We start from the raw sequence: 13,720 nt of genomic DNA, 5'->3' as shown, positions 1-13,720 counted from the left end.
AGCATGCGCTATGGAATATTGCCTTGCTCCTTGAAGTTTCCAGCCTGTTGATCATCGCCAATGAATAGCACAGACCGCATGCGTCTCGTGAGGAAGGATCGGCATCGTCATGTCTCGGGTTGATGGTTGTTGATCAACAACTTACAGATAGACACAAGTAGACAAAGAAGAGGGGAGAGACATTTCTGTACATTGTACCACAATCAACAAAGACAAAGATTTCAGGGGAACAAGGGCGATCATCTACATCTACCTGCACGAGCACGGCATCACCAAAGACAAGGAACCCAAGTCTCTGGAACATTGGTCAGTCGTGATTGGTCCACTAGCCTTTCTCTGATCGAACCGAACCTGATCTCATTAACTTGAATAGGTTCTAGCTCTCAGCCTGAGACCTGGTGGGTCAGCTTGTGCCAGGGGTCTTTGTGGAGCTCAGCCAGGGTTCCGGGATCTCCTTAGCACGAAAGAAGGGCGTCATAAAAGATGGAGCATTTTATGTCTGCCAAAGTTCATAAGCTGCACGTATTATTCCTGACCATGAGCTTCACTAATTATCCTTGTCTTGGCAAATTCAAAAGGGGAGGGACGGGTGCTGTCAGGATTGGCCAGACACATCTGCAGTACAGCTCGGCAAGTTGCCAATAGTCTCTTGCAAGAGATCAGCTGGGTTGTGACATGATGAAGAAATCAAGTCAGGATAAATCACTCTTCGGACAGAATCAAGAAAATGCAGGCTCCAAAACCAATGCTACTCAGCTGTGAACCAGGGGGCGGGCAGAGAGAGAGGGTGAGCTCTATTCCCGACCTCCGGGCCTTGGGGAGCAAGAAAACATCAGGCCTTGAGATAGGGTGTCAGAATAAACTTAGCAGTGAGTCACCTAAACTTAGGCTATATTTTTCTAAGTATTTACATCCCTTATAGTCAAGGGCCTGGGTTTTCTTCCTCCCCTAGCGGGACACTAATACCTTGAGTGGAAATTCAGGGTCCTCTTAGCCACAGCCAGTGAAAACCTGTGGTCTGAAACTCGCCTGAGCTGTCTTGACTCTTGAGAAGCGAGCGTTTAGCGCTCAAAGCTCAAGGGAGAGACAAAAAGTCGGCGGGTTCTTGACGGAAAACAGGCCAGAACCGGAGAGAATGGGCCGCTTGCATCAATTGTCATAGGGAAAGACGAGACAGCAAGACGAGACAAAGCTGGTTGCGGCTTGCATTACAGTACCTATAAACCACATGATAGTTACATATCTGTCTCGAGCTGTCTATTGGTGTCTGTATCAACCACGTCAGTCATCACCGTTGACAACAGCCACAACATATCGTCAACGTTGGTAACGCCTTGTACGTGCATATGCACAATTAATTACACAACTGACAGACAGAATGCATGTTATCAACCCTATTTGCTTTTTTCTGTCTTATCTTTTGTCTTGTCTCGGATGCATCAAGCCTACATCCGCCCTGCAGCATTCATCATCCATCGTCCCCCCAACCGTATTCATTGTTTTCTTTTTTATCGGTAAATCACGTCACCAAGTTCTCACATCTGACTGAATGTTTGTTTCCAGGGAAGTCCCATCGCCAAGTCATGCCCTTTCTTGCTTTTCACCCCGATCTCTGCTTCATATCTCAGCCCCAATTTCAAGAGACCCGGTTTCTGGTGGAGGAATATCTCCCTCCCACCTCGAAGCTTCTCCCTGAACACGGATGTGGATACGTCAATAAGCCGAGAAAGAAAGCATTTACCGAGAAAATTGACAGTTCGTCGTGACGGGACACAAGCCAAGACGGAAAACAACAAAGGAGCTTCCCTGATTGTGGCTCCGGATGTTGTGAAATTGTCTCTTCCTTCCAAACAAATGGATACCTGTACAACCACGTACAGAATTTAAGGCCGAGACAATCATTCAATGTCTTTCCCGGGTTCGCAGGAACTCATCCCGTCCTGTCGTTGTGAAGCGTGTCACAAAAAGTCAGACACGTTCAATATCGTCATACCTAGGTATCCGATACCAGCTTCATCAACCGGTCCTATCGGTCCGGGATTTAACTTTAGTCCTAGATTCCAAATAAACCAAAAACGGCGCTTGATGATCTTCAATGTTTCTATATTATTCCCAGCCGCTGTTAGCACTTTAAATCTACTCTCGAGGCCGGAGGTTCTGTCATTCCCCCCGCGTAGAGAGCCTCCATCTGATCAAAGCGTTTGTTTCGTCGTTAAATAGAAACACCGTTGTTTGTTACAAGCTATTTCCCTAGCCTATACTTAATTTCCATCAAGATCATAGGACTTATTAAGACTGTCTTAGAGCTGAAGTGTGGAGTTCATTTCTGTAGGAGGAAATGATGCTCGTCACGAATTCTCATCACTCACAGTCCGCTGGCTCAACGTGTATTCTCACACGCCACATAACCTCAACTAATCTCGACAGATCACATATCACTTAACAGTGAGCAACGATTTGTCGTTCTCATCGTAACATGGAAAAGTTGGGTCTACGATACACGGCATACATATGGTTTATTTCTTCACAATATTGGAGACTCCTTTCTTCCGAATCAGGGATACTTCTATAGGGTAGGCGGACTGCTCACAATAAGATCGGGCTGGGTAGTCTCGATTTTGACAATTGCTGAGTGATGCATTAGACATTTACATTCATATGATCGCCGGCGCTAATACATGTGATGTCGGGAGGGTCCTCTTGCATTCATACGTCGAGATTCTAGCTGTGGCTCACACTCAATAGTATCTCTCAGATGCTAGATACTGAGGTCCCGCCGCCAATTCGTTGCCCAAACCATGAACGTTATGAATCAATGACCCATCTGCCATTATAACAATGGCTGTAAATACCGACGCTTTGTGCGCAAAAATATATAGATGGTCTCATTGATATCCTTCTAGCATTACCTGTAAGTTATAACCACGTAGGTAGACTCAGGGTGGCTCTACTAGTGGACAGGTATCGCGTTGGCATTCAAGAGTTATCGGGACGGGTTACAGAAAGAACTCTTAGTATTCTGCTCCTGGGGGCTATCCTGAGAACCAAACCGAGATTCAGCGTCGTACATCTGCCCAGATATTTATCTTCTCACTGGGTTTCTTCCTCCTTGCGGCCATACATACTCGTTCCCGATACACAGGAACAGGGACCCAAAGCCCATCATTTCACATACTAATTGTGCGCCGTTACTAAACCCAACTCTGTGTCTCATTCTTGACAATTATGGTACAAATCCAGATGCAAAGCAAAAAAGCTGGAAGACCCTCGTCTACCCAACACCGCCGTTCTCGGAAGGCCAGCCCTGCCACTGCACCACCAGACCCTTGGATTGCGGCGACGGGACTGGTGGCAGGGTAAGAATGAGAGTGTGTAAGAATAACGAAAGTAGTAAGAACGTATTAGGCCCAAGGAGTTGGTCCATCAGGCGCCTCATTAAAGCCATGAATTAAAGGTTGATAAAAATTACCGCAAGCTTCGAGCCGTAATGATAAGTGTTGATGTTGAAATTGCCGTCATGCCCAAACCGATCCAAAACCGTAACAAAAAGCGCCCCCCCCTGATAAGATTAAACAGCCATACCGCAATCCGGCGATTCCTCAAGAATACTGATGCTTGATTTTCTTGTTTTGTTGGGACTGTGCAATGTGCTCCTTATGCTGAAATCAAAAAGTTCATAGGCCAATGTCTCAAAAACAAAATCTACTGAGCCTTTGCCTCGACCTTGGCCTTCCTTTGGCTAGGCTTGTTGGTCTTGGAGCCCCTGTACTTGGTATCGAGAAGAGTGTCCCAGAAAGTGAAGAAAGGCTGAGCAAAGTTGGTCTTGATGCCCCAGTGTTGGTGGTGGATATCGTGATATTCAGCGTTATTGCTGGTCACGATCTGGAGAGGGTCCCAGGGAAATGCGTAGCCGCAGTGGTCATCGACTGTCTTGATTGTGGACATTGAGAAGAAGAGGATGCCCTGGCGCAAAGTCATGCGGGTGACCTTGAATGCGACGGCGGCGCCGAGAGTGTCGAGCAGGAATCCCTCAACAGGGTGGTTGTAGAGAGCACCGTAAGCGTAAGGGACGTAAAGACGATGGTGGCGAGAGTGGAAGTGAACTGTTGAATTGAGTTAGCGACCGTGACATTGAAATCAAGCAGTTTGTGGATGGAACTTACCATACAACCACTTGTTGACATGCATCAATCGGTGGAGGAAGTATTGCCAAGTATCGATGATAGCAGCACCAATAAAGTACTGAACAGCAGGGATCATGAAGTAGTAGATGGCCTTGGCCAATGTCATCTCCCAAGAGGCGAAAGCAGGCTCATTGTTCGCGCCCACCAGCGATGGGTAGTAACCGCCAGCAACAGCCCCGGCCAGCAGGGGGTGAGTGTCAAGGAGACTCTTGGAGATTGCTGTAGCATTGAGGCCGACGAGGCCGAGCACAGTTGGGAGAGCTCGCTGCGTGATACGGATGCGAGTAGCCCAGACTGCAACGTCATAGTCATTCTTTCCAATCATCTCCGGAGGCTCGGACAAGGCGAGAAGAGCGCCGGTGACGACCTGGATGATCTGCTGCAGGATAACATCGCGGGCGACCTCAAAGCGGGAGACGTGGTTGCGTTTGGTGATTTCTTCGGGCGTGTGTAGTCGATATTGGGGGAACCAGTCGTTGACGTCGATTGCATGGAATATCAGGGACAGGACCCAGTACACAACAACAGGGAGTAACAAATTGAGCCAAAAGTCGGAGACCCAAGGAAAGAGATCAGGCTGGACCTCTAGACTAAATGTTGGCAGCGGTGGTAAAGCTGTTTCGAAGAGCGTGTGATTGAATGAAGTGCCGGGCATGGCCATGGCGGAGCCGTCGGCGAGGATAGAGCTGTCGTTGCCCATGACAGGTTCAGAAATTAAGTTGCCAAGGTATCGATGCTGCGGTCGCGTTATAACGTTTTAGTTGGTGATGATGACGATGTGAAGGAGTGAAAGGAGACAATTCAGTTCCGTACGAGAGGCGAAACTGTTAGCGACAAAACGAAACAAACAATTAATAGAGCCTCGATCAACAAATGAAGGTAGAAAGAGTTGGAGGCTAGACCTGGAGGATACAAGAGATTTAAGAAAAGGGAGCGTCGATGTCGATTGCGATGGCAATGGCAAGTTAATAAAACCCGACGCCCAAGACAAATGGAGGCAAGGCAAGGCAAGGCAAGGCAAGGTAGGTACCTTGATTTGGGGGGCAGAAGATTAGATTAAGGCTCGTGTCGTCCAATCGCTCGCGCCGCTGGGTCACTTAAAGTGGCAACCCACCTCAGGTACACGCGAAAAAACAGTGATGATACAGTATCTGCAGACACGGAGGCAGCCCTGGGCCCGGGAGCTTCGGAGTGCAAAGTAGAATCAATCAGCGGACGGACTGTGCAACTTTGAAGAGGTCCAATTATTCCAAACCCACGCCAAGAGACTAATCAATCTCCTTTTTGTAGACGATACTTTACGAATGCGACATTCTCATGCGTTATTTCATGTACAAGTGTCTTTGCAGTTCTCACAATCGACATCTCCTGAAGAGCAATTCCGTGAGGTCGCATCATGGCCGGGAGTGGCGGATCAGCCCACGCGTTAACTTAGTAGACTGTCAATGACTTTGTCAAATCACATGTGCTCTGCGATATCTCTATTATTAAAGGGGCTTTGCATTCTGTCATTGCTCAATGAACTCAGAAAACGTACGAATATCTTACGCCTGTCCTCCCTGTCAATTCATGTTGGTACTCCATCGCCTGTTCATTCCTCTCAACACAGGGCAAGCCTTGCGAAGCCTCTCGTGGCTCATACCACTGAAACGTCACCAACAGGTCATATGTCTGCTGTCAACCTAAGGCAGAGTAGCTGCTTACAGCTCGTCTGAATATTTAGATTAACTGAACCGAGACGCAGATGGATCATGCCAGCCTAGCCAGCTCATCCGTCCCTTTCCCTGCCCATGACATCGCATGAAGCCGTTCGGTTCCAAATCCGCGTATTAAAAAATAAATCCGGGGCAAACGCGGAACCCCTGGCTGATCTTGTCAGGCGTTGAAGATCATAGGTCCCCTCGGACTCCGGGTGCTAAGCCTGATTTCGGCTCCTTGGGACTTGGGAAAAATACTCGGTATGGGACATACAATGCTGGTAATCGGCAGTATGTACATGCATTTTCCATGATGCGTGAGACGCAGCTCAGCATTGCCGTCCGCGGTGTAATTCTATTGGGCTAGAGCTGGCCTATTATATTACATTGTCGCGCGCAGAGTACTCAAAGTTCCATCGCTTCCACCACTCGTCAGCGTGTAGCCAGCCAGCTTGGTGGTCAGCTCAGTTAGGTAGGTAAGTATTTTTCACTACCTTATTAGGTAGCCATGGGATCGCTCAAAATGCCTACAATTCTTCCTTGCTTACAACTACACTGAAAAGTTTTTGTTTATCTTAGCTCAATAACCTCTCGCTAAGAAGCCCACAATGCTAAGATCTATGCTCTAATTTAGCATATTCCGCCTGTCATTTTAACTCTTCCTCCAAAACGTGATATTAGCAGAGAGACCGATTTGGTGCTTTCGAGTCCCACTCCATGATTTTGATTGGTTCGCAGGAATCGGCCACGGAAAAATTTTACGGCGTTGTTCAGTGAGCTTTTTCAGTTTGCGTGCCGCTAATGTACTCGAGCCCCACTACCCCGCCACTGGCTCTAGATTTTTATTATCATCAGGCTCTGTTTCTCCCTTTGGCTTTTGCTCCTCTTTGCCAGTCTCATCAGCTTCATTTTCTCCTCTTCTCCATCCTATCCCATCCTCAAAGGTCTAATCGACTCCAGCCGTCAAAATGCTTATCTACAAGGTACGACCATGAACAAACTCGTCTCATCGCCTTGAGCAGTACCCCGCCTACTCTTACCCCGCGCTCGATTCTTGTCTTGTTTTGTCTTATTCGCATGATCTGTCGCTGAACCCCGCAACAATAGGATATCCTCACCGGTGACGAGCTCATCTCCGACTCTTACGATCTCAAGGAGGTCGATGGCATCGTCTACGAGGCCGACTGTGCCATGATCGAGGAGGGTGGCGTTAACGTCGGTACGTGACGACCAGCATCAAAGCCTCAGGGCTGGTGTAAAACAAGGTTCAATTTTGCCCTAACACCATAATCCACAGATATCGGTGCCAACGCTTCCGCCGAGGAGGCTGCTGAGGACCTCGAGGACCAGGTCGTCAAGGTCAACAACATCGTCAGCTCTTTCCGTCTCCAGGAGACCTCTTTCGACAAGAAGAGCTACCTCACCTACCTTAAGGGTACATAAAAGCCATCCCATCGGGATCCACGATATCAGAAGTTAACACCAATTCCAGGTTACATGAAGGCTGTCAAGGCTGCTCTCCAGGAGAAGGGTGCCCCCGCCGAGGAGATCACTGCCTTCGAGAAGGGTGCCCAGAACTATGTCAAGAACGTCGTCCTTGCCAAGTTCAAGGACTTCGAGTTCCTTACTGGAGAGTCCATGAACCCAGACGGAATGTAAGCTTGCCCCTTATTACTGAGTCTTTTTTTTTTTAAGAGACTAATTATCTATAGGGTTGTCCTTCTCAACTACCGTGATGATGGTGTCACCCCCTACATCACCGTCTGGAAGCACGGTCTTACCGAGATGAAGGTCTAAGGTGGAGGTAGTGACGTGGTGATGTTTTTGGTCTGCCTTGTTTGTGACGACAGACGGACGAGCAGTTATTTAGATTACGAGCCACACGAATCTCGTTCTCGGCGCTTGGTATATCCCCGAGATATTGCGATGAGATGAACAAAAAAGAAAGAAGTCATGAGTTCCAACCAATTTGTATTTTTGACCCTTTTGTGCAGTGATGAAGGCGATTCTCGTTGCAAAGAAAGCAAGAAAGATCAAAAAACTCCCCTAGATGCGCGCCTGGCAATGCTGTGCGTCTAATACTGATTCTCGTAACTTAAAACTGTGGCCTAGTTGCCATAGGAATAGGAGGTGGTTCATCGTTGGCGGGAGTAGCTGAAGCGCTCATAAGAGCTGGCTTCTTCTTTGGCGGAGGTGGAGGAGGCTTCTTCTTTCCAACAACGCTGGCCAATCCGGGCGATGCTGGTGCAGAGGGAGCATCTTCATTTTGACTTTGTGTTTGGTTGCCTTGGAACCTAGAGTATGAATTCTGCGCCTTGTCAAGGAGTCCATACTTTTGGTTCAGGTTGTTTGCTGTTTTGGCTCCAGCAGCAACTTGTTCACCATGGCGCTGGCGGAAGTTGTTAGCTGTACTGGCAGCAGCTCGGGCATCGGAGAGGGAGACCGAAGAAGGATCCTTTTGGAATGATGAGGCAGTCTTGAGAGCGGCTTGCTTCTGAGCCCACGTGGTGCTCTCACTAGGTGGTGGAGGTGCTGCTGTGTTAGCGCTAGATGATGTTCCGAACTTCGAGAATCGGTTCTGCAGTTCGCTCATGTGTGATGCAGCAGGTGCTGGAGATGGTGACGCGACACCGGGTCGTGGAGGTTGAGGTGGACTAGAGGATGCTTCAGCTGCCGGGCTGGAACGACCAATACCAAAGCCAGGAACTGATATCCCTGCTGCACCCAGACGATTGACTGCTCCTTGATTCAACAGACCGTTGCCTGTAGGCGCGGGACTAGCAGCGGGAGAGCTCGCGATGGTGCTTCCAGAATTTGTCCTTGGAGGCAGTCGTGGTGGCAAGCTCGGAGGTGCAGCTCTTCCTCCTCCCCCTACACCCGCCATCGCCGACTGATATGAAGGCGGTTGGCCCGAACGTCCGTCAGCACCATCTCTGCGACCGGGAGGCTTCGGTAGGTTATCCGTTGAAAGACCTGTAGTATTTGTGCGATAAGGGCCACGGGGCTGTTCCTCATATTCCTCCTCAGGCTCGGCATACACGGGTTCTTGAGGGGGCGGTGCTCTCGGATCCTGGTATTTCGAAGGGGCGGTGATAACCTTTCTAGGTGCCGACTCTGCCTTTGGAGGTGGTGGAATAAGACCAGAACCGGTACGTTTGGGAGGTGGTGCAAAGCTTGAAGGGTCCTTTAGTTGGGACAGCGGAACAGAAACGTGACTACCTCGATCCTCCTCCTCAGACTTCCCTCTCCCAACTAGTCCTTTCTTTGAGTATGTCAGCCATTGATTTCAGTAGCAGATAAGAGAGAGGAGAGACTGCTTACAACTTGACCTTTCAAGCTGCTACCGGTCTTTTCAGGATGCCACCCATTTTTCACAATATCCTTGTATTTGGACATGGCCAAGACTTGTAGGTATCAGATTTTTATAGGAATGAAGGAGTAAGGTGAGGTTGGGATAGGCGATCCGCTGAAGGTTTACCTTAGTACATTACCCGCAGGCAGTTCCATTTGGGTTGGGCCCAAATCCACTGAGCACGAGAGAGTGACGTACAGTTCTGCCGAGCCACTGAAGATCCGTCAGTCAGTCAAGCCACAATGTATGTTCGCGGGGTAGGTAGCTAAGATTCAGGGCTGACGCCTTGCGATTTAGGTGTCAATTATTTGGACTCGACTTCTCATGATGGGATAGAGAGCCCATGAGTTTACAGCACATAATATCAATTGACATGTAGAAATATTACACAAGATTAGGTACTGCTTCAGTTCATTTGGTCTCTTCGACGGAGGACGAGATACTATTTTAGCTGGCAATTAATTACTGGCGCAGGAATTGAGCATTTCTTAGACGCGTCTCTTCCATTTACGCGTCTAATTGTCCATTAAACCAAAGCACTTCAACACTCCAAACTTTGTACACATAGCGACAAATCAAAATGACATCGCAACAAAACTCAGACTATGAACTCTTAACAGAGCATCTTGGTTACCCTCCAGTTGTAAGTTGGCACTGGTAGTATCACAATATCACACAATCAGCGCTAACGCCTCCAAGTCCCTCCTCGACGACATCATCAACACTGTCAATGTCCTCGCCGACCGTGCCCTCAACTCGGTCGAACAACTTCTTCTCTCCATTCCTCCTCAATCATTAGGCTTCTCCAATAAACACGCCCCGAAAGATGGAACACCGGCTCTACCGCCCGACGAGGCAGCCAAGCTAGAGATTGAACATGGCACACACCAGCTCGAGACTCTCCTCAACGCGTCCATCGATAAGAACTTTGATTTGTTCGAGCTATACACAATGCGCAATATCCTCACTGTGCGGCCAGACGATCAACCGTATATGCGTCTGGCGCACTACGAGGGCTTGGATTTCTCTGGGTCAGAAGGTCCCGATCGGCCAACGACAGAGTCTGTGACTGCGCTGCGGAGGAGATTGCATGCTAGCCAGCGACTGCACACAGCACTCGAGTCTGAGAGAGCCCGAAATGATGCGCTGCTTGGAAAATTGAGGTCTGTGCTAGGTGTTGTGCCTGGCAATGTAAAAGCGGAAGAAGGACAGGCTCAGGCGCCAGACGGTTCAGCCTTTGGCTTCTTGCGCGACAAGGCAAGTCTTCAGGCCGCTGGAGCTGACAAGCCCATCGCGACGACAACAGAATTCACCCTCTCACAATTACAAGCCCTCCGCGCTCTATCAACATCACTACGCACATTGCTTCCAGACCTTGGTCCCACGGACGCAGACACCTCGATGGAGGATGCCTCAAGTAGCTCACGTACATGGAGGCGTGAGCGTGTGGAATACGTCGAGGGTGCTTCGCGGAAATATCTCGAGACAGCTAGAGGTCTCGAACTGGGAGATCAGGGCGATGTACGTGATGGTGAGTGGCAGGGAGAAGGACGCAAAATTACGAGAAGCGATGTTGAGGGGCTAGAGCAACTGGCTGGTATGCTTGGGCAGAAGTCAACGACGGCAGACGAAGCTTCTGGAGAAGGAGAAGCAATGGATCAGTCATAGGTTGAGAACTGCATATTTGATGTGTCAAGTTGAGTTGAATAATTTTTTGAAAGGCGTTGGGCCAACGAAGAAAAAGGTCTGTATCATAATATTGGCGAGGGAAACTTTTGTCATGCAATATACAAAACGGATGCCTCAAGGCATGGTCAACACAGCGTCTACCCTAGCGAGGTATATACCTCTAGTACACGTCTAACCCTTGAATGGTGGTACAATTCTCCCATTCCATCATCCCTCCTTGTTTTCTCTATGAACGCGCATACTGCCTCAACTTCTGGCTGTCTATCAAACCATTATGCTGAGCCAGATACCAGAAATGATGTCTCCAGTATCTCTCATTCGCACTCTTGCTCTCTCTATCATGAAGCTTATACTTGAGAACAACATCCACGACTCTCTTAGCCGACTCCGTGTCTCCATTTTCGAGAAGGGCTTGCATCAGTTCTTTGAGACACGAGAGCGATGTGACAGGTCGACCAGCATTGGCGAGATCATCAAAGATAGACATGGCTTCTCGAACATCACCACCGATGGCGTGGGCGGTCATGACTCGCTCCCACAGAGTCTGGTCGCCAGAGGACACCTTTGTCAGATTGTTGTCCTTGAGCAGAGTGCGGATCTTGTTGATATCAGGAGGATCATGACGAATAGCGCGCTCTACCAGAATAGTAATCATGTGAGGTGTCAAAACAGAACCGAAGCCGTTGCTGCGCATATGTTGCTGCAAGGCAGCAATAACATCGTCGGAGCAGTTGGGAAGACCATCAAGAGCGTAAAGCATCTTGCCATATGTCTCGAGATTAGGCTTGAGTTCAGCTTGTTCAATATGGCTGAAGACTTCTTTGATAGCAACAACTTGCTCCTCAGCACTGGCATCTTCCATCCGCCCAATAACAGACTCGAGTAGAATGGTAAAGGTAGCAGAGTCAGGCTCGATGCCCTCCTTCTGCATGGACTGTAAGAGTTCCCCAATGTTCTTGTGATAGCCCATGCGAATCGTCTCGCGGATGAGAATATTGTAGGTGCGAGTATTTGGGGCAAGACCCTGTCTTCCAGCCCACGCCAACAAATCGTGTGCGGCCTTGGGGTCTGCATTTAACAGACTCTTGAAGGCAGCATTGACGGCTTCGATAGTAGGCTCAACAGCTTGAGACTGTTTTCCTTGCTTGACTGCATGTTGCCAGTTTTCTACCATCTCCGCGAGTGCCTGTAGACCCTTCTGATGCTGACCAAGCTCGATAAGCGCCGACACACGCTCGGTCCAGATAACAGCGTCGAGCTTTATGCCAGACTTGACAAGTTGACCCCATAATGCCTCGATCTTGCCAATATCCTTGCACATCTTCCATCCGTGCATCATGCTTGTATAAGTTCTGACTGTTGGCTCGACACCAAGCGAGCGCATTAGCTCTAGAGTCTCCTGCACTCTTGGATGACGACGAACTGCACACCACACAAAGATCCAAAAATCGAGGAATTCACGATCATGAGCTAGCTGGGGTTTGATATCCGGGTTGTCGCGCAAGGCCTCTAACATGGCGTCCCAGACGAATCCAATGGCGCTTTTGTTGCGTGCCCTATAAGCTAATCGTAGTTGCTTGTGAAAGTGGCTGAGCTCGTTTCTCGCCCCCGGATATGCACCCTGAGATGAGGCTCTCACCCAGGCGTGAGATTCACGCATGATCATATCTGATGCAAGAGCCCATTGTCGCGTGACATACTCCTTGAGTGTGGTCAGCTTCTCGGGAGAAATCTTTGAGGATTTTGACACGATAGTATCGATATCAGCCTGTTTGATTTTGTGCTTGGATATCACCGCTCGGACAAGTACTAGTAAAGGCGACAACTCCGACTTGTAGTCAGAGCTAGAATATCTGTTATCTGAAGTGATAGCGAGTGTAGCCAGTAGTGAAGGGATGACTTCAATGGATTGCGGCGGTGGTAGCTGAAGGAACAAAGAGGCTAACGCTCGAGATGCCTGTGTCCCTGCTTGTGCTGGGGCGCCACCGCTGCTATACTCTATATCCTTCAACACCTCCGTGATGCTGGGTAGTGCGAAGCGTGCCTCCTTATTGGCTTCACTAGGTCGCTTGAGCTGAGAGATATGCTGCCACATTTTGATGATCTCCACCCTCATTGCGGTGCGGTCATTGGACGCGTTCTTATGTTGTAAGAACTTAGCACACATGTTGAGAATGAGATCGTTTCGTAGGCGGAGGCTATAGTCCCCAAATGCCCGGTACTTCTCAGCTATATCGTGACTATTCTTGTATAGACCATTTTGAAGCATGTGATGACACTCAGTGCCGAGTAGTTGGGTTACAGCTGTGTAGATATGCTTGGGGATCTGGCCTTCAAGTCCGACGATACTCGGCCAGATCTCGTCGCGGAAGATGTTATAGCGCTCATCGGGGCTGAAACCTCTAGACATGACTTCCTTGAGTCTTGCGCTGATTTCAAGCTCAGTGAGTACAGGCATAGGCCCACTGACAGCCTCGGTGCTTGGGGTAGCTTCATGATCGGCGCGGCTCACGATTTCTTTGAAAAGAGCCAATGCCGGGTCCTGGTCTGATTTCTGTTTATACCTGAACGCATTGGCTCCTATTCTTGGTCCATTGTGGGAATATTTTGACTCTCTGCTGGTGTTGGCTGAGTGTGAAGCTGTCCTTGTCCTGGTCCTGGGTGTATCAGGGATGTCAGCTGTGGTTGAATACGCAGCTGCAGCCCCAAGCCTCTTGGCTGAGGCTGGAACCGATCGCAACTGCGATGAGCATCTTGAACAGGCTGTCCGAGATGCGTACATGGCGTAAAGGCCCGGG

At 49.1% G+C, this 13,720-nt stretch overlaps 5 protein-coding genes across 5 annotated transcripts; 2 read left to right on the top strand and 3 right to left on the bottom strand.

Annotated features, from left to right (window-relative positions):
- Positions 1-3,702: 3,702 nt before the first annotated feature.
- On the bottom strand, positions 3,703-4,884 carry FSUBG_165 (SUR2; the record flags this gene model as incomplete). Its single annotated transcript, XM_036679339.1, has 2 exons — positions 3,703-4,103; positions 4,164-4,884. 2 exons carry the CDS (start codon positions 4,882-4,884, stop codon positions 3,703-3,705), a joined length of 1,122 nt encoding a protein of 373 aa, XP_036544303.1.
- Positions 4,885-6,849: 1,965 nt separating this feature from the next.
- FSUBG_164 (dependent histamine-releasing factor) lies at positions 6,850-7,678 on the top strand (the record flags this gene model as incomplete). The annotated part of the gene is made up of 5 exons (XM_036679328.1): positions 6,850-6,864; positions 6,989-7,100; positions 7,179-7,316; positions 7,374-7,536; positions 7,594-7,678. The coding sequence occupies 5 exons, from the start codon at positions 6,850-6,852 to the stop codon at positions 7,676-7,678; spliced, it is 513 nt and encodes a 170-aa protein (XP_036544302.1).
- Positions 7,679-7,976: 298 nt separating this feature from the next.
- FSUBG_163 (gmp synthase) lies at positions 7,977-9,277 on the bottom strand (the record flags this gene model as incomplete). The annotated part of the gene is made up of 2 exons (XM_036679317.1): positions 7,977-9,143; positions 9,203-9,277. The coding sequence occupies 2 exons, from the start codon at positions 9,275-9,277 to the stop codon at positions 7,977-7,979; spliced, it is 1,242 nt and encodes a 413-aa protein (XP_036544301.1).
- A 536-nt stretch (positions 9,278-9,813) lies between these two features.
- Positions 9,814-10,901, top strand: FSUBG_162 (MTW1 Determining metaphase spindle length; the record flags this gene model as incomplete). The annotated part of the gene is made up of 2 exons (XM_036679306.1): positions 9,814-9,876; positions 9,933-10,901. 2 exons carry the CDS (start codon positions 9,814-9,816, stop codon positions 10,899-10,901), a joined length of 1,032 nt encoding a protein of 343 aa, XP_036544300.1.
- A 247-nt stretch (positions 10,902-11,148) lies between these two features.
- On the bottom strand, positions 11,149-13,704 carry FSUBG_161 (glutathione S-transferase; the record flags this gene model as incomplete). Its single annotated transcript, XM_036679295.1, has 1 exon — positions 11,149-13,704. One exon carries the CDS (start codon positions 13,702-13,704, stop codon positions 11,149-11,151), a length of 2,556 nt encoding a protein of 851 aa, XP_036544299.1.
- Between the last annotated feature and the right edge of the window lie 16 nt (positions 13,705-13,720).

The sequence above is a fragment of the Fusarium subglutinans genome (genome assembly GCF_013396075.1).
Source record: "Fusarium subglutinans strain NRRL 66333 chromosome Unknown NRRL66333_c0000001, whole genome shotgun sequence".
In the NCBI taxonomy this organism is placed as follows: Eukaryota; Fungi; Ascomycota; class Sordariomycetes; order Hypocreales; family Nectriaceae; genus Fusarium; species Fusarium subglutinans.
This window is presented reverse-complemented; position numbering and strand designations above follow the sequence as displayed.